We start from the raw sequence: 26,461 nt of genomic DNA on the forward strand, positions 1-26,461 counted from the left end.
AACAGAGGACAACTAAAAAAGAAATAAGGAGGGAGGAGATTAAATATGAGGGTAAACTAGCCAGTAATATAAAAGAAGATTGCAAGAGTTTTTTTTAGATATATAAAGGGTAAGAGAGAGGCAAAAGTGGACATTGGGCCGCTGGAAAATGACGCTGGAGAAGTAGTAGTGGGGAACAAAGAAATGGCGGAAGAACTGAATAGGTACTTTACGTCACGGTGGAAGACACAAGTAACATCCCCAAAGTTCAAGAGAGTCGGGGGGCAGAGGTGACTATGGTGGCCATTACCAAGGAGAAGGTGCTAGGTAAACTGAAAGGTCTGAAGGTGCATAAATCACCTGGACCAGATAGATTACACCCCAGAGTTCTGAAGGAGATAGCTGAAGAGATAGTGGAGGCGTTAGTGGTGATCTTTCAGGAATCACTCGAGTCAGGGAGGGTCCCAGAGGATTGGAAAATCGTTAATGTAACCCCCCTGTTTAAGAAGGGAGTGAGGCAAAAGACAGGAAATTACAGGCTGATTAGCCTGACCTCAGTTATTGGTAAGATTTTAGAGTACATTATTAAGGATGAGATTTCAGAATACTTGGAAGCGCATGGTAAAATAGGGCAAATCAGCATGGTTTCATCAAAGGGAGGTCATGCCTGACAAATCTGTCAGAATTCTTTCAGGAGGGAACAAGTAAATTAGACGAAGGAGAGCCCATGGATGTTATCTACTTGGACTTCCAGAAGGCCTTTGACAAGGTGCCGCACAGGAGGCTGCTCAGTAAGGTAAGAGCCCATGGTGTTAGAGGCAATGTACTAGCATGGATAGAAGATTGGCTGTCTGGCAGGAGGCAGAGAGTGGGGATATGGGGGTACTTCTCAGGATGGCGGCCGGTGACTAGTGGAGTTCCGCAGGGGTCAGTGTTGGGACCACAACTTTTCATTTTATACATTAATGATCTAGGTGAAGGAACTGAGGGCATTCTAGCTAAGTTTGCAGATGATACAAAGATAGGTGGAGGGACAGGTAGTATTGAAGAGGCTGGGAGGCTGCAGAAGGATTTGGACAGGTTAGGAGAATGAACAAAGAAGTGGCAGATGGAATACAACGTGGGGAAGTGTGAGGTCATGCACTTTGGTAGGACAAATAGAGGCATAGACTATTTTCTAAATGGGGAGAGAATTCAGAAATCTGGATTGCAAAGGGACTTGGGTGTCCTAGTCCAGGATTCTCTTAAGGTTAACTTGCAGGTTGAGTTGGTAGTTAGGAAGGCAAATGCAATGTTGGCATTTATTTTGAGAGGATTAGAATGTAAAAGCAGGGATGTGCTGCTCAGGCTTTATAAGGCTCTGGTCAGACCACATTTAGAATATTGTGAGCAATGTTTAGCCCCGTATCTCAGGAAGGATGTTCTAGCCCTGGAGAGGGTCCAGAGGAGGTTCACGAGAATGATCCCAGGAATGAAAGGCTTAACATATGAGGAACATTTGAGGACTCTGGGTCTATACTCGATGGAGTTTAGAAGGATGAGGGGGGATTTGATTGAAACTTACAGAATACTGAAAGGTCTGAATAGAGTGGACGTGGGGGAGATGTTTCCATTAGTAGGAGAGACTAGGACCCGAGGGCACAGCCTCAGAGTAAAGGGAAGACCTTTTAGAACAGAGATGAGGAGAAACTTCTTTAGCCAGGGAGTGGTGAATCTATGGAATTGATTGCCACAGAAGGCTGTGGAGGCCAGGTCATTGAGTGTATTTAAGACCGAGATAGATAGGTTCTTGATTGGCAAGGGGATCAAAGGTTACAGGGCGAAGGCGGAAAAATGGGGTTGAGAAACTTATCAGCCATGATTGAATGGCGGAACAGACTCAATGGGCTGAATGGCCTAATTTCTGCTCCTATGCCTTATGGTCTTATTTGTGGTGCAGCATTGGATAACCATGGTGAGAACCATCATAGAATACAGAGAAGGAGGCCATTTGGTCCACTGTGTATATGCTGGCTTTTGGAAATAATAATCCTATCAGTTTTGCTCCCTAGCTCTTTCCCAATAACCTTGCATGTTTGTCCTTTTCAAGCAGTTATTTAATTCTCTTTTTAAAGTTATTATTTGTTATGACCAGTTCCCAAGTAAGGTCCCCCAATTTGTTAACTTCCCGGATGGGACCCCAATTTTTTATGCTCCCAGGTGACAAGGAATGAGCTGGCTCCACCTCTTTATTTAATCTCCTGGGCTGGTCACAAGGTTAATTTAATAGGGATCCCTTCCCACTTGGATACCTTTTCCCAGTCCAAATGTATTTATTTTTTAGAATGAACTAATTTAACCAGGCTTTCTTGAGTCAAAAAAGTATGTTTATTAGTTACTAAAAATCTGAGAAAAAAATAATGAAAATGCAATACACATACACACAGATTAGAATTTAGAAGTTAAGAGTCCAGATAAAAGTTTTAAAAGATATACGAATCAGTCTTTGGCTTGCCCATGAGGCATAGATGGTGAAACGTTGCAGACATTAAGTTGGGTGATTCTGGTAGAGCTGACTTTGGCACTTTGCAGTTGTTTTGGCTGGTTCTTTTTCCAATTACTTTTACATATCTGTAACCTGGTTACTTGCACTCCTACCATTGAAAACAGTTTTAAGATTCTTCATGATTTTTGAACCACTCTATCAAATTTCCCCTTAATCTTCTCTGCTGCAAGGACAACCCCAGTGTCACTAATCCCTGGTTGTAGTTGTGCTGTGGAAAATCAGCTGGACTCTACACTTGCCCCCGCCAATTTTTCAAGTTCAACTCCACCCCTGCCTTTGGATACACCATCTAATGTAATTCATAATGATGGCCCATACAGAGAATTAGGAACAATTGTGGGTGGCGTGCCTATCTTTGAGCCAGAAGTGCTGGGTTCAAGTCCCACTCCAGGATTTGATGGCCAAGGAAAGTGCATTCATAACGCGGCCAAACAGGTTGATTATTGATCTGTAAATCCTTCCTACACACCTATGGCAAGCTGTAAGAGTGGAAGAGTCTCCTGGTCAGTCATGCTTGATGTTGAGTGGCACCCCTCAAGCTATAGCCTCTGATGACAGGCTGGCAACCTGTGCCAGGAAAAACTAGCTATGGAAACAAATATAAGCATGTGCTTCACCAGCATCTTTAAGGGCAAGAAGGAAATGAAGGAGAAGAAGTAATGCATTTAAACATTATTAATCTCGTATTAAGGCGGTTAGCAATGTAATTGGGAAACTTCTGTTCTAGAAATTTTACACTCTGACCATTATACCTCAGCCATGTTTGCCAGCCCCTCTCCTCCCCTCTCTCCTGCCATTAGTATTCCACCCAGGCCAGCAACTAGACTGCCAGTTTTTTCAGCCACCTGCTTTGCCGTTCCTTGCCGTTACAGAATACATAAATAATAATGAGATGTTGCCACTACATTTGGCAGCTCTTCTGCATCCTCGGTCTTGCCAGGTTCTTTAGCCATTTTTGGCCTCTTTCCCAGACCCATCTCTCTGTAAATATTGGGGACGTTATGTCTACTAAAGCTGACAGAGGATAACAGATGACTGGCAATGCAATTCAATAAGCAGCTCTGATGACATCCAAAACCATGAATGTAACAAGATCAGTTTTCTTGAGTCAGCACAGCCTGAGATTGAATTATTGTCTTGAATTTGCTGCCAGACATTAATCATCCTTTGTAAAAGGTAAGGTAATCTACATCTCTTTTAGGATACCTGACCACAACAGAGATGATATGATAAAAAAACAACAGATACAACTGAAAGAATAGCATCATCTAACTATTTATGATACTAAGTTTTCGTCTACCAGAAATCAGATGAATATACCTTACACTCGGTATTCTAAAACTATCCTTAAGGGGAAACAGTTAACACACGTGCATTTACTTATGCATTTACTATTACAGGCAAGCCTAATGTTGCTGTTCAATCTGACTTACACACATTTGTACTTTCCAGTAGCATCATTATGAATAAAACTTAAATGCTGGAAATACTCAACAGTTCAGAGACCTGAAATATTGGCTGTGATTTTACCAGTCACTTGTGGTGAGCTAGTAGTTGGGGTTATCAGTAAAATGCCAGGGAGCTGAATCAGGAAAGCCCTTCAACACAGTCCGGCTGCTGCCCACCGTTTGGCAGGTGGCCAATTTATGTAATTAAAGGCTCAATTGACAACCACACCCCCCACCCCACCCCCCACCACACCCCCTACCCCACCCCCCCACCCCCCCCACCACACCCCCCCACCACACCCCCCCACCAAACCCCCCACCATACCCCCCCACCCCCCCACCCCACCCCCCCCACCACACACCCCACCCCCCCCCACCACACCCCCCCACCTCACCCCCCCACCACACCCCACCCCACCCGCCCACCACACCCCCACCACACCCCCCCACCCCCACACACCCACCCCCACACCACCCCCCCACCCCACCCCCCCACCCCACCCCCACCACACCCCCCACCCCACCCCCCCACCACACCCCCCCACCCCACCACCCCCCCCACCCCCCACCACACCCCCCACCACACCCCCCATCACACCCCCCACCCCACCCCCCCACCACACCCCCCCACCCCCCCCCACCACACCCCCCCACCCCACCCCCCACCACACCCCCCACCACACCCCCCACCCCACCCTCAGCTCATGGAGCTGGCACCTCATTGGCTTCACAGGCGAATTGGGGGCTGGTTAGACCGGAAGAAACAGAGTCTCCATGTTGCAAGGAAGGGACTCCTGGTGACAATGGTTGCCCACACGGCAATGGCCGCCCTTGTGGCGCCAATGCTGGAGGGGTTCCCCTCCGATCGATGGGGCCTTCCTGCTTGGCCCTGGCACAGGAGGAAATTTTTTTACCTTCCCTTCGAGGATTGCTGAGGCTGCAGAGATGCCAGTCCTCTGCTGGGTCATTAGCACGGAGAGCCTGCCTGCCATCCTTCATTAGACAGCAGGTCCAGTGGTGGCCTCTTAATTGGCTGCTGTCAAGAAGATGGCCGCCTGTGCAAGCTTAGGATCCGCATATGGTCCCATCATCAGGACTCACCCCATGTTGGGAAAATCCCAGCACACATCCTGCTGAATATTTCTGACATTTTCTGTTTCTATTTCAGGTTTCCACAGTATTTTGCTTTTTATCATTATGAATGTTGGCTCATACGATTTTACACTTTCCCCTGCTCCAGGACTACGAGGTCAGCTGCAGTATTTTAACTAGCACCCCAGTGAGATTAACTGACTTGGCATACTTTTAGGTACAATGCTGCTAGGTTATAGAGTGAACTATTTTGACACAAGAGATAGGGAACCTGAAGCCTGTTTTACACAATGCCTGATTTTCAAGATTAATTTCAACCCCCCATTTAAGGAATATCCGTTCAGTTATAAAATATTTTGTTCAAAATACTTTTTTCTAGATTAAAAAAAATATTGGATATTGCTGGAAAGAGAGGCATGTTGCTGAAACTTTATGTCTTGCACTCATCTGGATAAATGCATGAATGCCAAATTCCAAATGATCACAACAATTTATACTACAGGAGAAAAGGGTGCTGATTGATTGGCATGTTGAATATGATTAGTCAAAGCATTGCCTTGACAAAAGCAATGGGGAACTATAGGCTCCCCAAGCTATTCATTAAAGGTGCAAGACTTGTACATATTCCTATTGTTTTCAGAGAACGGGTACCTGCAAATATAAATGAACAATGTTATGAACTCTACTGATTATCTTAAAATGATTGTTAGTGTAGCTATTAGCACACTCAGGATTGTTTCCCATTGCTTTCTCCATTAAACCACCTCAGCCAGAGTCAACTTGTCAACCAATCAGCACCCTCCTTTCCTGTAGCATAAATCATTAAAAACAACCTTAATATTGTTAATTACTAGACTTAACTTCCTGTGTCGAGTTTATAATGGGCAAATCATCTGCTAATGCGGTAACTTCATGACAATCACAGGGAGGTTTAAGTATGAGATGTCACTTTGGTGAAACTAATGGTGGAGTGGAGCAAAAACTAGCAACTTGTGACATTTTGCATTCACATTGTCCTTATTTCTTGCCATAGGCTAATGACTGAATTGTGCATTAATAATTGGATTCTGCAGGAGTCGGGATGTGAGTGGGAATAGTCCTTTGATGGTTTAATTAAAGGCCCTCTCCTGACACTGACTGGGTTTCCCACTGGCATACAGGATATCATCATATCAGGAACCATCTATGAAATGGTGGTGCTGGGTCGACATCAGAATCAGAGACACCACTCAATGTGAAAGGCGCCACTTCAAAACTAGGTCATAACTGCAACAGTGTCCTTTACCTTTCTTCCTCATGTCTGATGGTCCTATCCCTTTTGGCCCTCTTATGCCTTTCCTGCCCAACAAGTGGGAATGGAATCATCCACGCAGCTCACTCCATACTTCAGAAGAACCCGACTCTGATGGTGGGTATATCAACTGATGCCTCCTGGATGGCCTCCTATTGGCCTCCTATGTTGCATTTCTAGATTCTTTATGCAGCCTCACCCATCACAGACACAAAATTAGCAAACTATAAGTAGGTTTGATGTATTTGAAGACTACAACTAATAAATATATATGCATTACAGGATTGCTCAAAAGACAGGTCTACTCCAGGGAATCAATACACACAACAGCAGCCACCATTACAGCTACATCTGCAGGCTGCTGGTCACATTCTGCTTTACACCCTGGTTCCTTGATGACACATTTACATCATTTGCATATTCTCTTGAAGTGATATCACAACATCCCCCCTTTTCTCCAAAGATAACATTGCATACATTGAGTAAATATACATACATGGGGTGGTCACAAAAACTATTTACACAAAAGATAGATCTCTGTTCATCAATTAAGAGTTTAACATTGTGTATAATAGATAGGTGGCTTACTAATCCTCCCAGATCTCATGATGGTATAACCTTCCTGAGAGCTAGACTTATCATTTTGGTATTCTTGATTTGTAGGTACATTGGCATCGTGTGTATTATTGGATTTTTATTAATGGAGCTGATGTTTTTTCTGGCGATCATCCACAGTTTCACTCTCCAAGTTCAGCTTTGGATGTGTTCTAGTTGCAATTGGAGTGCTGGGTGTGAGACAGTTGTACAATTCCTTTAGGTGGATTTTGTTTCTCTTTAATGTCACCCCATTCAGTGTTGTAACCTCATAGGATCCAGGCTCAGTGCACACTTTAGATACTTAAGTGGGTAACCAGGTTCCCTAGGAGGGATATATGACTTGAACCCTTGTCCTACACACAGACTGAGCTGCTCCACACCTGCATGTTGATCTTATGCCATCTTCATTCTCCCTTGTTTTTTGAGAAGTTTCTCTGCATTCTCGAGAATTTGGACAAGTGATGGCTTGGCCAGGTTGTCCTAACCTACCTCCCAAACATGATTTCCACTGGTGATGGTAAGCCCATGTCTAAAGTGTTGACCTCAAGTGTAACATGGCAATGTGGAGACCTTATTATGTTCCTCTGCACTTCATGATTAATGCCTTAACAGCAGACCATTCGCTCAACAAGACCTTTGGATTTGGGGTAGTGTGGAGAGGCTGTCACATAGTTTATGCCCCATTTAGCACATGCATCCCTAAAATGTATGTCTGTATATTGTGTTCTGTTGTCCGATATAATCTCTTCAGATTTATGAACCAACTGAATATTGCGCTCATTGTGTCTGCTACGGATACACTCGAGTTATCCTTCAATTGTCTGATGATTGAAAACTTGGAAAAGTAATCAGTGACAAAGAGAAAGTCATCACCATGGATAGTGAATAAATGTGTTGTAATTTTGGACAAGGAGAGCGATGGAACCTTGTGAGGGTGTCACGGTTCATTGTGTTGGTGTGGTTGGTGACCTTGGCATGCTTCGCACATCCTCACTACCTTCCCAATATCGTGTTGATCCCTAGCCAAGACACAGTTTCCTTGCCAACGCCTCATTCACTATATGCCCATTTGCCCCTGGTGTAACTGTGACAATGACAAAGAGCTTCAGGTACCAGCATGTGCTTACCTTTGAAAATCACCCCTCTTGAAATACCTAGTTCATCTCTGTATGGCCAAAAACATCCTGACATGTCTGGCACTTCCGGTATCAAATCAGCCAACCTTCTACAATAACTTTCCACAATGCCTTCAGTCACGGTTCATTTGCTGTTTCCCCTTGGAGTTGGCTGCACTTCTGTTGATCAAAACTCATCAGATCGATATTGATATCTTCTATTTCAAAATCTATGCTGTTTACTTGTAGCTCAGGCAAAACATCTGCAGGATTTTTCGGATTTGGTAACCTGCTCAGTATATCTGAAGTAATCATTTTGCTATCTGCTTTGGATGGGCTTCGAAGCCGTATCCCTTTGTTTTTATTAGAAGTCACTGCAGTCTGAGTGATGCACTCATCAGTGACTTGCACCAAATCATTTCCAATGGTTGGTGGTCAGTTTCCACAATGAACTGTTTACTGAATAGGTAAATGTGGAACCTTGTGATACTGAATACTAGGATGAGTGTCTTGTACTCAATGTTAATGTATTTGGATGTCACTTCTGATAAGACTTTTGGAGCCAAATGCTGATTCCAACTCCAATTCCATCCTGCATAATGGACGCTCCTAAACCTTTTTGAGATGTGTTGACCTCTAAGACTTCATTCTTGGGTCGTAGTATTATAGGACACATGTTTCTTCTGACAACTCCTGTTTAAGTGACTCGAGCACGTGTTGATGGTCCTCCTGCCATACATATGGAACATCCTATCTTAACAGGTAAATGATGATGCTCTATAAGCAAAGTTGAAGAATTCAAGGTATCTCTGCAAGCCCTCTTTGTCCTGGGGAGTAGGCATACGTCATACATCTTCAGGTTTGCCTGAGTCAGGATGGATTCTGGAGCTGAATAAATAGAGCCAAAAAAAATTAACCTGACCCATATTCACCTGGCATTTCCTGCTGTTGAAGACAAGTCCTTCACGAGCTACTGTCATTAGTGAGCATAAATTCCAATATTGCTCTTCTTTGGTTTTTTCCATCACCACAATGTCATCGTCAATTCATATGTATCCAGGAACATTTTCTGTTATTCTGTTTGCATGTTGCTGGAACAGATCCTGACTAATGGATAAACCAAAATCTAATCTTTGGAAGCAGTATCTTCCGAATGGTGTTCTGAAGGTAGTAGGATGTTGAAATCCTTCTGCCAAATGAACTGATCAATACCCGTGTTTGGTGCTCAACTTGGAGAAAAGCTTTACTCCTGTGAATTTTGGATTCCATTCTTCTAACATTGGGATCCTGTGTGGGCACCTCATTAGAGCAAGGTTTAGACATCTTGGTTCCAAGCATGCCATCTTTTCTCAGTACACATAGAGCTGCACCAGTCGATGTGCCGATGTACACGATGGATAATGCCATTCCTCTCCATGTCATCCAACTCACTACTAAGCTTCTCCTGTATGTGCACACTACACTTCCTTGGAAGGTTGATCAACAGGATTGCATCTTCTCTGAGTTGAAGTTTGGCATCAACTCTGAAATGTCCTTTAGTGTCAAATCCCTCTGGGTATCTCCGTTGTAGGTCATGGACTGACTCAATGTAACTATTTTTGGCCTCTTTCTGGGTGATGCATTGGTAAACTTGTGTATGGTCACAATGTTGAGTTTCATACATGATGATAACCCTGCTACTGCTGGTCCGCTCATGTCTACCAGGTAGAATACTTGTGGTTTCCATGCAGACTTGCTGTAGCTGCATTTCAGTCTTATTATACTGATGCAATGAATGGGTGACCTGTTATACACTGTTAGTTTGGCTGTCGTACATGGTATTTATTGACCCCAACAGTCCAGGTACATGTCCTTCAGGATTCTAACTGATAAGATGTTTGTGCTCGGTCCTGTGTCGACTTTGGCGGTGAGCATGTATTTGCCACTTTTCTTTGGGCATATGACTTTGATTGTTGCAAAAGCCTGTGTGACTTTTGAAGGGTTCTCAAAATTCCCACATTTTTCATATCATCAACAAGGATATGACTTTTGGACTTTTATGGCAGAGGACCCAACTGCTGAGTTAAGTGTAGAACCCTGCAGACAGGAGGCTAGGCCCATGAAGGCCTGGGACTGGACATGCCCGGGTTTGTTGAGTGCAGTGTGGATTGTTGGCTGAAACCAGACAACGAGAGGAGACAGAATACACATTCTTCCCTTTAAAACAATCAACCTAGAGAAAGACTTCATCTTAGACAAAACTAAAGCCCATCAAAATCTTGCATAAATAATCGCTACTAAGGCAGGAAGGCTGCAATCAATGCAATTATGCGAATCTATCAATGATCCACATATACAATGGCTTTCAGTTCAAGACTAGTTATGGGGACAGGAAGACAACGATAAACATCATGTGAGCCCATTAAAAATAACGAGACAACAATCACCTGAAGAAGCCACCAAAATCAGACAAAGAACTAACCTTGATTTGGATTCAGATAAGAAATTCGAAAAACAGTATAGCTGGCCCACCAGTTACCAAGGGGAGGAGGGTGAGCAGTTTTGGAGTGGTTGAAGCAGAGTTTAAGCAGGGAGAGGTAGCTGAGCCAAGCAGAGGGAAGAGGTCTAGAGGTTGGCAGGCCCGCAGGCAACATCACAGCGAGGGGCACGGGTTGGCAGGCTCAACTGAAGACAACAAGGCTGCAACCGCAGCCCTCCAAGATGATCGACCACCCACAACCGCGTCCTCCACTCAACTGAAGAACCTTCGCAGATTCCATAGACCAGGACCACGTGTGAACGGCAGGCCCCAGAGGACACAAAGAGCATACCCCAAAACTGCAACCAGCTTACCTGGCTGGATTTCGAACTGTCAAGGAACCCTGGTTGGTGAGCACGATCCCTGACCTCTCCTCGTTCAATTTAGTTAGGTTTTGGGGGTGGGACAAGGGTAAGGGGATTAGTAGCGTGATTTTCCCTCGTTATGCCGTGGGTTCCCCATTCTTAACCAAGTGTACTTTGTAGGTCTGTATAATCTCAGTGTAATCCTAATGTTATAAATTCATTTGTGACTTCAATAAACCCAGATTTTTATCTTGTACCAAAACCAGTTGTCTGCTGCACTTTGTCATAACCCCCAAATAAGTCCAAGGTCTAGAACCCAGGGAGTGGGAGTGATTCGGACCACTCAGAAGTCAGAGGTGAAGCTGACACACACCACCACCCCCTACAGGATGGCGACCGCGACAGGACCATGGCAAAAGGGGTGAGATGCAGTGGACACTGACTTGGAAGAGAGAACTGGAATGGAAGAGAGGATTTCAAATTATGTGTTCAGTAAGGTGTATATGGAAAAAAAAATGGGTCACTAATCTGTTAAAGGCTGGGTGCCCGGTAGATGCTGCAGCTAAATGGACAGAATGGAAGGATCACAAAAAATCCATAGGAAAGGCCGTCGGGCTGATGTGCTTCAAGAAACAGATCCAGCTTTTGGACAGGTTCGGTGAAGCCCAGGCAGCTGAGATTCGGGAGTCAGCCCTGGAAGCCCAAACAAAGGCCCTAGCAGAGGAGAAGTTACAGTTAGCATTGCCGGCTCTGAACCCGGAAAGGGTGCAGTTAGTGGGGGAGCATAAGACCCAGCAGGTATATTTACAGTGTCAGGTCACCGAGGCCAAGAACAATGAGCTGGGGTTGCGGGAAAGAAATGCCCACCTGGCAAGACAAGGAAGAGAGCAGGAGGAGAAAGTAAAAGGCTTACAGGCAGCCTATAAGATAGTGAGTGCACAGGGGTTTGAGGATGCAGACCATGGCCTCTGCCAGAAGCAGATAGAGAGTCTGAACCTTGCTCTAAGGACAGCAAAAGGCATGATGTGCCTCTTAAGCCCTAGTGCAGCCCAGGTCACAGGGAACCTGGGGAGGACGGTTCTGACACCATAGGTAGTGCCAAGGGACTACCCAGTTGAGGAGTAGGAGGGCCCATGACCACCACCCTTTAGCAAAATCTGGAAGGGGGAGTGGAATTAGGGGCAGAAGCTGAGGGGGAAAAACCCCAGCAAGAGAGGCTGGGACTGGGGCCGATGTGCCCAGGGATGTGGAGTTTATGACCCAGCGGCAAACCTTGCCCTGGCAATTAAGCTCCCCAGCACCATGAGCACCCAGCAGCCTGAACTGTCCGCGGAAGGGTACGTGGTTACACACCCCGAGATCTTCCCCCCCCCCGTACACGATTTGCTCGGACAGCATGTTCACATACAATTCGTGTACAGAGTACCTGGTCATCTGGTCCCACCGCGGATACACCTCCGCTGACAGCAGACCCCTCACAGTGAAACCCTTGCTGGAGAAAATCTTAGCAGCGGTGGGGGAGGAAGGGGAGGTTTTCATCCATAAGGTAGAAGCCCATTCCTCCGCAGAGCCCCGGAGTGAGGGCAACAGGCAGGCCGACGTGCTAGCTAAGGAGGGTGCCTGGACAGGCATTATCTGGGACCCATATGGGTCACGTCCTATAGCAGCAGTCACGGGTAGGAATGGGACCCCGGATCTTAAGACGGTCCAAACCCAGGACCCTGTCCTCAAGGCAGTCCTCAGTGCAAGGGAAAAGGGTAGAGGGCCCTTACAGCACAGCAGCCCTGTCTGTAAAGGGAGATATGTTGTTTAAGGGAGAGCAATGGGTAGTACCGTAGCAACACAGGAGGGAATTCCTTCAACTGGCCCATGAGGGTCCAGGAGCGGGGCATCCCGAGGCTGAGACCACCTGCCAGCGGGTGGAACAGGCAGGATGGTGGCCAAGACTCAGGGAAGATGTCCGCGAGTTCTGTGCCAGCTGTGTGGTGTGTGCTGCTACAACCCTGACCTGCACAATAGGAAGGTACCTATGGGACGCATCAGGAGGGTAGAGGGACCATGGCAGTCAATCCAGGTTGACTACATCTGGCCCCTACCCACCACCCAGGGAGGCTATGTACTGCCTAGTCCTGGGGGGATGTGTTCACAAAGTGGGTAGAAGCCTTCCCCTGCCGAACAGCCACAGCTCTGAGTACAGCCAGGATCCTGATCAGGGTGGTGTTCTCACGATGGGGGCTACCACAGTACATGGAGTCCGACCAAGGGAGCCACTTTACCGGGCAGTTCATGCAGAATACCCTTATGGGACTCGGCATAGAGGGTAAATAACACATTGCACACAACCCAGAGTCCTCAGGGATTGTAGAGAGGATGAACAGAACCTTGAAAGAAAGGCTGAGGAAAGAGACGGTAGACTCACCTGGAAAGTCTTACCGTTGGTCCTAATGGGGATCCGAGCCAGCCAGTCAAAAAACACGGGGTATTCCCCACACGAGCTCATGACTGGTAGGATTATGCAGACCCCCACCCATGTGCTAACCCCGGTGCTCACGGAGGGTCAGCTTCATCAGGAATCTGTTTGAACACCTTAAACAGGTTCACTGGCAGGCTGCTAGCAACATGGGAAAACAGCTTCGGAGTAACCGAGTGCTGCTAGAACCCCGTTCGCACCACGAGTGGGAGATAGGGGATCAGGTTATGGTTAGGAATTTTGCTCGGGTAGGCAGTCTAGAACCATTATACATGGGGCTCTACAGCATTGTAGATAAGGCAAGCCCTACGGTATATGCCACAAAGCTGCCTTGGCACACCAGTGGTTCCACATTAACCAATGTAAGTTGTTTAAATCCGAGAGAAAGGAACAGCCAGCTGGGGCAAGGTCTGAGAATAAAAATCCTCAGTCTGCAGCAGGAGCAAACTCACAGACTGCACAAGCTGGTGCAGTGGCTTGTTTTAAGGGAAGGGCCATCCCACCCACCATCTGAGACACTCCCCCCGCTCACCTAGGACTCAGATGAGGTGGGACCTGAGGGCAGAGAGTTACCTGCCGCTGACACAGGTTTAGAAGAGGTACATCCTGAGGATAGAAATCCCCAGCCAGCGGCAGTGGAGATTCCACAGGCCGCACAAGAGGGGACAGTGGCTCGGGTTGAAGACCCACCAGCCAGAAAACCCCCCACCAGCCAGAGTCCCTAGAAGGTCCCCACGAACGCCACGGCCAAAGAAACCATGGTCACCGGCTCCCCAGTTTAAAAGGGCAGCCCCTCAAGTCAGGGATCGATCTGAGGACAGAGGTCCCCAGCAATCAGCCACAGGCTGCGAGGGGCCAAAGGTACAGGACAGGGTGGACACACTGAAGGGAGCAGTGTGCTGTAGCCCGAACAGGGATTAACCTGGGCCAAAGGTACAGGACAGGGTGGACACACTGAAGGGAGCAGTGTGCTGTAGCCCGAACAGGGATTAACCTGGGCCAAAGGTACAGGACAGGGTGGACACACTGAAGGGAGCAGTGTACTGTAGCCCGAACAGGGATTAACCTGGGCCAAAGGTACAGGACAGGGTGGACACACTGAAGGGAGCAGTGTGCTGTAGCCCGAACAGGGATTAACCTGGCCGCCCAGGGACAGGCAGTGGATGTACATAGCTTCTGTTATTTAATTTTGAGATTGCTAAGTTTGGGTGTTTTAGTTAAATTTTAAATAAGGTGATTGGTAGTTTAAGTATTATTATTTGTGTTGAGTCGAGGTCGCAAGACTCAACTATGCTTTACCCAAGCCAGCGAATCCGTTCGGGACCTGGCTAAACGCTCTTATGTTTCCTTACAGAAAGGAAGTCCCAGGTAAGGGACAAAGACAGGGGACAGAAACAGGTCCCAGTTAAGTTCAGTTAAAAGGGAGGAGCAGAGAAACAGGCTCCAAGTTAGAGAAAGGGCTGCAAGGAGCAGACTTTAAGTAAAGAGGGCTCGGGATAATTGAAGATGGTCATTAGGGCAAAGCTATCCCTTTGGATCAGTAGCGTTATGCTCAATGCAGCTGTGCCTGGAATTTGGTGTTTGAATGAATACGCAGGAATCCAGGGGAATGGAATCTCAGGAGACGAGATTGAAACCCTGTGAGGTGGGCCATTGTTGATGTTGTCCAAGATTGGTAATTGAAGAGGGCTTAAGAGAAGACCTGAAGATCCAAGAAGGCAGCCGAAAGTTGGCGATACCATGCTGCAAGTTTGGGGCAAAGGAACCCTTTTGAACAGTAGTGTTATGCTTGGCACGGTCAAAGGGCTTGTAGGGGAACGGAATCTTGGAAGGTGAGATTAAAACCCTGCGAGGTGGGCCATTGTTGACACTGTCCAAGTTGGAGCAACTTTTGGAGAGAATTCCAAGGCAAGATCTTCAAAGGAAACCCTCAAGAGAAAGACAAAGTTTCAGTGAGATTGGTTGACTCACCATGTTATAGACATCTGAATGGGTTGTTGGAAAACCCATGGAATCCGTATAGGTTGCATCTGCCATTTATCATGTAGTGTGGTGTGTTCAACCACAGTTTGCTTGTTAATTCACATGCACTGTGAGAAATTGATGTTTTTTAAAAATTTATTTTTGGGGAATGTTGTGTTATTCTGTGAAAAAGTCTGTGTGTCTGTGTGTATATGTGTATGATTTAATTAAGCTGGGCAAAGATTAATAGGAGACATGTTGTCTGGGGGGATTTAAAACATGAAAAGGGTATAGGTGTTAGGTTTGAGGCACAAGTGAATAGATCTAGCATTTGCATTTTTAGATAAGTTGAGAGATTATTTAAATATCAAAGGGAAGTCAGAGGTAGCAAGAAACATGTTTGCATCTTGCAGGAGTTCCTTGAGTAAATAGAAGTTGGGGATATTATATTTTATTGACCCAAAGGCAAAGACAAAATGGAAACACGTAAGATCTTATATTTGAAAGGGTTTGAGTTTCAAAGAGGTGTGAGACAATGGAACCTGAGATGAAACGGAAGAAAAGTGTTTTAGAGTTACTTGGAGAACTTAGCGTAGCTGTAGCTGTGGGCTGGAGCTGTGAGATGTAGCTGCTGAGCTGTGGTTAAGGGCTAGGAGAAGGTGTGGTTTGAATCAACCATCCAGTTAAGCCAGAAAAGTCTTAGACTGCAAAAAGCAGTTTTATTCTGAAGTTTGGGTTTCCACAGCAGAGTGGAAGAAAGCTACAGGTCATGTGGTATGCCTTTATTAATGCTACAGCAGTTTGCCTTGGGTAATATTACTTGATTTTTATAGTTAAACATCTATAAGGAAGTATTGCCTGGAACGTGTTTACTTAATGGATCTGACCAAGTAGACAGTCTTTTTGGGGGAAATGTGTTATAAGACTAACCTTAATTGTGCAACTGTAATCTTGTGTGCTTAAATTTTCTTTTATTCTTGTTAATAAAATTTTAATTTTTAATTTTTAAAATTCCAGCTTACTGCTGAGATCAGCAAATCTTCACATTTTCAGAATACAAAAAATAAAGGGTAAGGCCCATAAGCCAAATACCCCTCTGGGACTTGGCTTACGCAGCAATTAACATCAGCTGTGGTCATAACTGGATCTCATATTCACCTTGAATGTTAGGGTATAAGATAGATATTAGTAAATAGATAGATTGATAGATAGTAAATTGTTTTATATTTCTGACCTTGTATAGTAAAGTTTATTTTTGCTCATTAAAAAATCTTGTGGCTTTATTCACTGAGCCAGTGCTTCGAATCTCAGACTTTGGCCGGAATTTTCCGTCCCCCCCACGCCAGCAGGATCCTGCCGGTGTGAATGGAGAAAATTCCAGTCTTTGTCTACTTTAAACAAAACATTATAGGTCCCTAATTGGATCTCACTGACAACTTGGAGGTCTGGCCAAGGATCATAACATGACAAACTGATCAATTGACCCTTGTGGCTGTTGTTTTTTCCTTTATTCTTTCACAGAATGTGCGCATCATTGGAAAGGCCAGCATTTGCTGCCCATCCCAAATTGCCCTTGAATTGAGTGCCTCGCTCGTGGGCCATTTCAGGTCAGTTAAGAGTCAACCACATTGCTGTGGGTCTGGAGTCACATGTAGGCCAGACCAGGTAAGGACAGCAGATTTCCTTCCCTAGAGGACATTAGAGAGCCAGATTAGTTTTACAACAATCAATGACAGTTTCATGGTCACCGTTATTGAGACTAGCTTTATATTCCAGATTTATTAATTGAATTTAAATTCCACCAGCTGCCATGATAAGATTTGAACCCATGTCCTCAGAGCATTGGCTTGGGCCGCTGGATTCCTAACCCAGTGACATTTACCATTATGTCACCATCTCCCTTAAAGCCATCTGTCCGTGAGCCATCAGCTCCAATTGTGTATTCTGATGTTCATCTTCACACAAAGCTGCTCCTTCAGCATGTTCCACGGCCCAACACGGTCCTCCTGATCCTACTCAGACAGGGCTGCATTATAGACTCTGTGCAAGCCCTCATTTCCAATGGCTATCTTTATTTGCACCACTTGTTTATCTGATTCTGTGATGGATAAATCTGAAAAGCGCAATTATTTTAGGCTTTTGTCTAAAAAGCCTAAATTTGGATAGGATATCTGTGGTCTTCCAGTTCATACTGGGAAATTTGGTGGGAATTTTCCTGGTGTTCCCTAACTTTTACAGATGCTCCCAACTTCTAGGGGATTTTTGACCTCTTTACTCCCTGGAGAGTTTCAGCAATGCAGCAGCTTTTTGTCCCCATTTTCTTCCCACTTTTTTGGCTACAGTTCAGGTTTTTTCCACACTCATCCCGATTGTTCTATTTACCCATTTTGAGCACTTTTTGTCCTTTGAGTGGGAATAGTACCAAAGGACATCCCAGTTGCCCTGCAAATTTCCTGCCTGAATCAAAACCGACTGCACGGTGTGACCCTGAACTGACTCATTTCTCCCACTCACCATTGATCCAGCTAACCCCTGAATCAGGTGCTCAACTGTTCTGCAAAGTATTGTTTGTAGAGGGACTCTGCTTCCTGGGGTTTCAATGTACATACAGCCTCTGCCTTTGCAGTATATAGCCTACATTGCATCAAATCTTGTCTGTGGCTCCTCCTGTGGTCTTCAAACTCACAACGCTGCCACCATGTTGCATTTCTGGTTTCTTTACACAGACTCACCAATCAAACACACCACGACTGGTAAACCATAAGTAGTTTTAATTTATTTGATAACTTCAGTAATATATATGCACATTTCACGATTGCTCAATACAGCTCTACTTCAGGGATTCAACATACACAACAGCAACCACCATTACTAATAGCTACATCTAATCCTGCAGGGTACTGTTCACATGCTGCTTTACATCCTGGTTCTTTGATGACATATGTACATCATTTTCATAGTGATAATGCCAACACTCTAGATTTGGGAGGCTGTTCCCTACCTTTAATAGGACCAGGTTCCTCCAAAATTATTTTCTGTCTCTCGCTGTTGACATTTGTTTGATTCCTGACCCAAATTTGATCCCAATGACAGGATCGGCTCTTGGGAATAAAAATCCTGCCCAGTGGGTAGAATCTTGTCATGGTGACAGGGGTCTCAGCCACTGACTACAAAGCCAGTGAGAGTCCCATGTCACCTCTTTTCAGAAAGACCTGCTGCATCTTGTTCCACTCAGGCACTTCACAGGCCATCAGCAGGCCGATCCCCAGAATCAAGGACCCCGGTGGCACAAGTCCTACCTGCTGAGAGCTGCTTTCCAATCAGAGGCTGGTTGCTCTACTGAATGGCAGCATCACCGGGAAGGCAGTGGCTGCTGCAGGTACGAGACCCACCCGAGGCCCAGAGTCATATCTGATACCAGGCCAGAGGTGAGTGATGGTGGGAGGGGTGTCATGGGATGGTAGTCATGGGGGAGGTGGGTTCAGGGGGGGTCAGCTGCAAGGGCAGTGGGGTGGCTCTCAACCGGCCTCCCTTCCCAAAGCTGGGTCCCTCATTCAGGCACCGTGTTAAAACATGCCAGGATTTACTTGTTGTGTTCCCCACATGCCAAGGCTCCCACCTTCCATTGGATGAATACAAGCGGCGGCAGGATGATGTCATTAAGTAGGCACCGATTGGGCACTTAAAGAGCTTAAACTGGTGACGGGGCAGGAAGGCCATCCACAGGCCTTCTCACAACTGACTTAATTGGATTAGAGACAGGAAGGCAGTGGAGTATCCTCTTGCCACCCTCCTGCCATATTACATGCCCCCTCGCCACCAAACTCGCCACAGAGGAGGGCAGAAGATTCTGCCCAATGTATGCCATTCACACACCATTTTTTTTCCAGCATAAATTTTAAAAGAACAAGCTTGACACAAAACAAGGTGACTTCACAGAGTTTTGACACTATCATCCATGTCGGTCACACATCTTCAACATTGCACAGAGTCAGGGTCAAATGTAGTCTTCTGATAGATTAGACGTTAGGAGAAATCATTCTAATTTGCTCTTCATCTTCAAGTAATGTCTTCGGTCTTTTTTTATATAATACTTTGATTTTATATTATTATTTATAGCTAAATAACCTTATAGCTAAATATCAAAAGATACTATCAAACATGACATTAAGGAAGGACAGGGAGCTAGGAAAAGGTGGGGGTGAGGGAGGCGGTGGCTCTGTTAATTAATGATGGTATTAGCACAATGGAGAGGGATGACCTTAGTTTAGGATAACCACGATGTAGAAGTGATTTGGATAGAGATGAGAAATGATAAAGGTAAGAAGTCACTTGTGGGATTGGTGTGCACGCTACTGGTAGCTACACAGTAGGGACAGAGAATAAAGGAAGAGATAATGCGAGCTTGTCAGACAGATATAGCAACAATCATGGTGGATTTTAATCTACATATAGACTGGAAAAATCAGATGGGCAAAGGTAGCCTTGATGAAAAGTTCATAGAATGTTTCCAGGATAGTTTCTTAGAACAGCATGTACTAGAGGCAACCAGGGAGCAGGCTATACTAGACCTGGTATTCTGCAGCAAGCTAGGGTTAATTGATGACCTTATAGTGATGGTGCCCCTAGGTAGAAGCAGTCAGAATATGATTGAGTTTTATATTCAAGGTGAGGAAGAGAAGAGTGGGTCCAAGACTAGTATTTTAAATTTAAATACAGGCAATTATGAGGGCATGAAAGCAGAGCTATCTAAAGTGAACTGGCAAATTAGATTAAGGGATAGGTCAATATGGGGATATTTCAGGATACACAGAATAGTTATATTCCAACAAGAAAGAAAAATTCCACGGGGAGGACCCACTATCTATGGTTAACTAAAAAAGTTAAAGATAGTATCAAACTTAAAAAAAGCATGTAATTGTGCAAAGGTGGGTAGCAGGTCAGAAGATTGGACAGAATATAAAAAGCAACAAAGAATGGCTAAAAGATTGATAAGGAGGGGAAAACTAGAGTACGAGGGGAAGCTAGCTAGAAATATAAAAACAGATAACAAGGTTTCTATAGATAATTTAAAAAGAAAGAAAGGAATTAACAAAGTGAACGTTGGTCCTATAAAAAGTGAGACTAAGGAATTAATAAGGGAAAATAAGGAGATGACAGATAAATTGAATACATATTTTGCATCGGTCTTCACTATAGAGGATACAAGTAACATCCCAGAAATGCCTTTAAATCAGAAATTGGAAGGGAGGGAGGGACAAGAGAAAATTACAATCAGCAGGGAAGTGGTACTGAGTAAATGGTTGGAACTGCATGATGACATGTCCCCAGGTCCTGACGGACTTCATTCTAGGGTCTTAAAAGAAGTAGCTAGTGAGATAGTTGATGCATTGGTTTTAATTTTCCAAAAATCACTAGATTAGAGAAGGTTCCATTATATTGGGAAAAAGCAAATGTAACACTTACTCAAAAAGGGAGGAAGACAGAAAGCAGGAGACTACAGGCCAATTAGCTTACCAACTGTCATAGGGAAAATGTTAGAAGGCTATTAGTAAAGACATTATAACAGGGCACTGAGATAAATTCAAGGCAATCAGGCAAAGTTAAAATGGTTTTGTGGAAGGGAAATCATGTTTAACCAATTTATTGGAGTTATTTGAAGAAATAACGTGCTGTGGATAAAGGGGAACCAGTGGATGTGCTGTACTTAGATTTCCAGAAAGCATTTGATAAGGTGCATCCTCAAAGTTGTGGAAAATAAAAGCTCAGGGAGTAGGGGGTAATGCATAGAAGATTAGCTAGCTAACAGGAAACAGAGTAGACATAAATAGCTCATTTTCTGGTTGGCAAAACGTAATGAGTGGTGTGCCACAGAGATCGGTGCTGGGGCCTCAACATTTCACAATTGATATAAATGACTTAGATGAAGGGACTGAAGGTATGGTTGCTAAATTTGCTGATGACACAAAGATAGATAGGAAAGTAGGTTGTGAAGAGTACATAAGGAGGCTACAAAGGGATATAGATAGGTTGAGTGGGCAAAAATCTGGCAAATGGAGTATAATGTGGGAAAATGTGAAATAGCCCATTTTGGTAGGAAGAATAAAAAAGAAGCATATTATCTACATGGTGAGAGACTTCTGAGCTCTGAGATGCAGAGGTATTTGGGTGTCCTAGTGCATGAATCACAAAAGGTTAGTATGCAGGTACAGCAAGTTAGTAGGAAAGCTAGTAGAATATTATTGTTCATTGCAAGGAGAATTGAATACAAAAGCGAGGAGGTTATTCTTCAGTTATACAGGGCATTGGTGAGACCACATCTGGAGTACCGTGTACAGTACTGGTCTTCTTATTTAAGGAAGAACATAAATTTATTGGAAGCAGTCACTGCCTGAAAGGGTGGTAGAGGCAGAAACCCTCATAACATTTAAGAAGTATTTGGATGTGCACTTGCGATGCCATGACATACAAGGCAATGGGCCTAGTGCTGGAAAATGGGATTAGAATAGTTAGGTACATGTTTGACCAGTGCAGACTCAATGGGCCGAAGGGCCTTTTTCTGTGCTGTAGATCTCTATGACAGTTCAGAGAAGGTTTATTGGACTAGTACCTGGAATGGGCGGGTTGTCTTATGAGGAAGGGTTGGTCAGGCTAGGCTTGTATTCGCTGGAGTTTAGAAGAGTAAGAGGTGACTTGATTGAAACATATAAGATCCTGAGGGCGGACATGGAAAGGATGTTTCCCCTTGTGGGAGAATCTAGGACTAGGGGTCAAGAGAGAATCTAACCATTGCCCCTTGACATTCAATGGCATTACCATCGCTGAATCCCCCACTATCAAAATTGTGGGGTTACCATTGACCAGAAACTGAACTGGACCAGCTGTAAAAATATTGTGGCTACAAGAGCAGGTCAGAGGCTGGGAATTCTGCAGCGCGTAACTCACCTCCTGACTAACCAAAGCCTGTCCATCATCTACAAGGCACAAGTCAGGAGTGTGATGAAATACTGTCCACTTGCCTGGATGAGTGCAGCTCTAACAACACTCAAGAAGCTTGACACCATCCAGGACAAAGCAGCCCGCTTGATTGGCACCACATCCACAAACATTCACTTCCTCCACCACCGACGCACAGTGGCAGCAGTGTGTACCATCTACAAGATGCACTGCAGGAACTCACCAAGGCTCCTTAGACAGCACCTTCCAAACCTATGACCACTACCACCTAGAAGGACAAGGACAGCAGACACATGGGAACACCACCACCTGGAAGTTTCTCTCCAAGCCACTCACCATCCTGACTTGGAAATATATTGCCGTTCCTTCACTATCGCTGGGTCAAAATCCTGAAACTCCGTCCCTAACAGCACTGTGGGTGTACCTACAGCACATAGACTGCAGCGGGTCAAGAAGGCAGCTTCTCAAGGGCAATTAAGGCTGAGCAATAAATGCTGAAATGAATGAATAAAAAAACTATTTAAAAATATGTGGCCACCTATTTAAGACAGAGATGAGAAGAAATTTCTTCTCTCAGAGGGTTGTGATTCTTTGGATCTCAGAGGGTTGTGAGTCTTTGGAACTCTCTTCCTGAAAAGGCGGTGGAAGCAGAATCTTTGAATATTTTTAAGACAGAGGTAAATAAATTCTTGATAAGCAAGGGGGTGAAAGGTTATTGGGGGTGGGCAGGAATGTGGGATTGAGGTTACAATGAGATCAGCCATGGTCTTATTGAATGGCGGAGCAAGCTGGAGGGGCTGAGCGGCCAACTCTTGCTCCTAGTTCATTTGTTTGTATGTTCATAATCATATGGAAAGCAGGGAACACTCGTTACCTGGAGCATAGGAACTTCTCCACCTTACAGACTAAGCAATTGGGCAATGCGAAATAAAGGCAGTCCAGCATAACAACTGGTAGGAGGGTGTAGTTATTGTATAACACATATGCATAGACAACTTCCTTCCTAAATGTACACATAGGAATTTCTACTGTGAAAAGTTGACAAAAAAGTATCACAAAAAGATGAAGTGGAGTTAAGGTTCTGAGGTAAGAAGTGCATGCATACGCTGGTGGGAAAACACGTCAGCCCAGAACACATTTGGACAAGTGCAAGAAAATAAAATAAATTGGAAGTAGATCCGTTCGTAATTTTCAAAAGGGAATTGGATAAATAATGGGGAAGAATATATTTGCAGAGCGATGGTGACAGAACAGAGGAGTGGGATTAGTTGGATAGCTTTTTCAAAGAGTCACTTCATTGACCTCATTCTGTGCTGTAAGATTCTACGATGATTTTATGATCTTCCCCCACACTGAGACATGGCTGTGCAGAATGGAGTTTGTGTGAAGGAGCAGCTGTGGCTTTGTGGGACTGGAGTCCTAGTGGGAAGTTAAATGTTTGGTAGGTTGAACTGGCAATTGCTCTTTGGTGAAGGATTTGGTCTTTCATTTGTCTACTGTCCATTTATCAACATGAAGGGGATGGGAGTGGAATGCAAATTTGCTGGAGTCCATGCCGGTGTGGTTTTTGAACAGGCCCCAACTCCTCCCACTAAAAACAGGCACAAGACTAATAAACATATTTAAATTAGCATCTTATGGTATGTGTAAGACAAGGATCCTATTTTTGAATGGATCAGTTTTGCCACCCAGGCTTCCTTAACCCATCCACCATCTTGGGTGGTATAGGGCAGAAAATGGCCAGCAATGTTGAAAGGAGCACTCACCTGCTATAATTTAAATCATTGTAAATGTTTAGCTTGCTTGTATTTCTCAGTCGTTCTTGTGTCTCCAGGGAGACTGTCACCTGTAAATAGACCTGCAAACCACTGCCACAACTGGCATTATCATGACTAATGCAGCTGAGGTTATTTGGCCCCCAGCTTCTTTACCTCCAGCAAATCACTGACCATAGTACCCCAGTTAAGGAGAGGAAAAGTGGAAAAGATTCCCACACCTGATTGCTATTCAGCAATACCTACATGAACGCGCACATGTGGATTTTAGGCAAGGACATAATCAGATTTAGACACAATGTCCTCCTTTGCCCCGTCAAACAGCCTTTACAGTATAGGCTCACAATTGTTACTTGAGAAAATCTTTGGAACTATATCGTGGCAGAAGTCAAAGTCTCCAGGAGAGAAAAAATTGATTAAAAAAGGAGTAACAAATTCAGTTAAAAAGGAACCTAGATGTTAATTGTCAGTGCACTACTAACCCAGATAAATCCCATACTTCGTCACATGAACAATCTTTGCTGTTTCACCTTGTTTTGTACAAGCAGTAAAATAACTATCCTTTTCAAGTATCAATTATACATTTGTCTGCAAATACAGATGTGCAGTACACAACACAGTAGTGGTTGTGCAATCGGTACAGGGTACTTGCAGTGCTGGTATAATTGTCCACTGTATTTCTGTGAAATTTCTCTGAATACAGGCACTGATCTTCTCTTGGCCTGAGTGCATATTCATGTTAATCTCATCCAATTCAATGGAAAGAGTGATAATGGTTTTCTTTTAGATTTTATATATAAATTTAAATAAATCTTGCCAAATGCTCATGTGGATTGTAATTTATTTAAATCTTATTCTATTCTATTTCGTTTAAATTTCATTCTAAATCTCAGTGAGGACCCTTTCAGTATTTTGATTGTTTACACAATGAGGTAAAAAACACAGCCCAAGATCATAAAACAGGGAACAAGAGAAAATTTTTGGCATATAAAGCAGACTTTTTCTAAGACTATTTAAAATTTGAACTACCTCTATCCTCTATTTATTGACAATTATAAGGGAAATACACAAACACAAGTAACACTTCAAAGTTGATGAAATTTTCTTAAAGTTCTTCCTGATCCCCCAAAGAAATCGAGCAGTAGTTGATGAGAATCTATTTAATATTCTGATTGTCATTACTCAACCTCTACTGGAAGCATTCCATGTACCTACTGTAACAAAGTACAGTTTGAGATTAAAATATTACAGATCAGCAAATTGCCATCACTGACAGGGTCATTTAGTTACTCTGCACCACAGGAATGCAATGTGATTGCAAAATCAAAGAAGGGATAAGTTTTTGTCTTCACCGCATGGGCAGTAATCTGATGGAACAGATTGCCCACCTGATATAGAAGCTATGCAATTTTTAATTTTATGGAACGAATTGGGACAGCTACCACAGCAATGGTTGGGTGGTCAATTCGTTCTGCCACATGTAGTTACATGATATCGCTTTGGCACAATGCATACAAGAAGATATTTTGTGTATGTTTAAGAATGAGTATGTGTGTGACATTAATCTATCTTATGTTTGATGCCAACTGGGATATTGGAGGAATGATAGCAATTGGATTAAGGAACAGAAGGGAAAATCGGGAAATCATTATCTTGGGTTATTGCATCTCATTATTATCCAACAATAGTTATACTCACAGATTCATACTTTTCAACCAATGTCTCAGACTCCTTCATCACCGTCCCTTGGTATGTCCTGGCCCATCGGCAGGATAGACCTATCAGAGGCGGTGGCATATTAGTATAGAGTTGGGAGGAAGTTTCCCTGAAAGTCCACAACTTTATCTCAGGACACCATGAAGTATCATCACATCAGGTCAAACTTGGGTAAGGAGACCTCCTTCAGATTACCACCCACTTCCCTCCCTCAGTTGATGAATCAGTACTCTTTCATGTTGAACGCCACTTGGAAAAAGCACTTTGGGTAGCAAGATGACAGGATGTACTTTGGGTGGGAGACTTTAATATCCACCACCAAGAGTGCTCGGTAACATCATGATTGATTGAGTTGTTTGAGTCCTGAGACATTATCTGCCATATTGGGCTTTTGGCAGGTGCTGAGGGAACCAACAAGAGTTAAAAATCTATTTGTACTTGTCCTCAACAATCTATTTGTTGCAGATGCATCCATCTGGGACAGTACTGGTAGGATTCCTTGTGGAGATGAAGTCCCATCTTCACACTGAGGCCACTCTCTATCTTGTTGTGTGATCCTACCACCTTGCTGAATTGGATAGCTTCAGAACAGATCTAATAGCTCAAAACTGGGCATCAACGAGGCGTTGTGTGCCATCATCTGCAGCAGAATTGCATTCAAACACAATCTGTAACCTCTTGGCCAGCCATA

The 26,461-nt window shown here is 44.3% G+C and overlaps 1 protein-coding gene across 1 annotated transcript in view; it reads right to left on the reverse strand.

The window, feature by feature from the left end:
• Positions 1-25,820, reverse strand: part of trim36 (tripartite motif containing 36) — a 187,350-nt gene extending 161,530 nt beyond the window's left edge. The window contains exon 1 of the mRNA XM_041186595.1: positions 25,753-25,820. Within this exon, the coding sequence (XP_041042529.1) occupies positions 25,753-25,791 (39 nt within the window). The 5' untranslated portion in view covers positions 25,792-25,820. The remainder of the gene's footprint in view (positions 1-25,752) is intronic.
• Between the last annotated feature and the right edge of the window lie 641 nt (positions 25,821-26,461).

This window comes from Carcharodon carcharias, chromosome 4, assembly GCF_017639515.1.
Source record: "Carcharodon carcharias isolate sCarCar2 chromosome 4, sCarCar2.pri, whole genome shotgun sequence".
NCBI classification, from domain to species: domain Eukaryota; kingdom Metazoa; phylum Chordata; class Chondrichthyes; order Lamniformes; family Lamnidae; genus Carcharodon; species Carcharodon carcharias.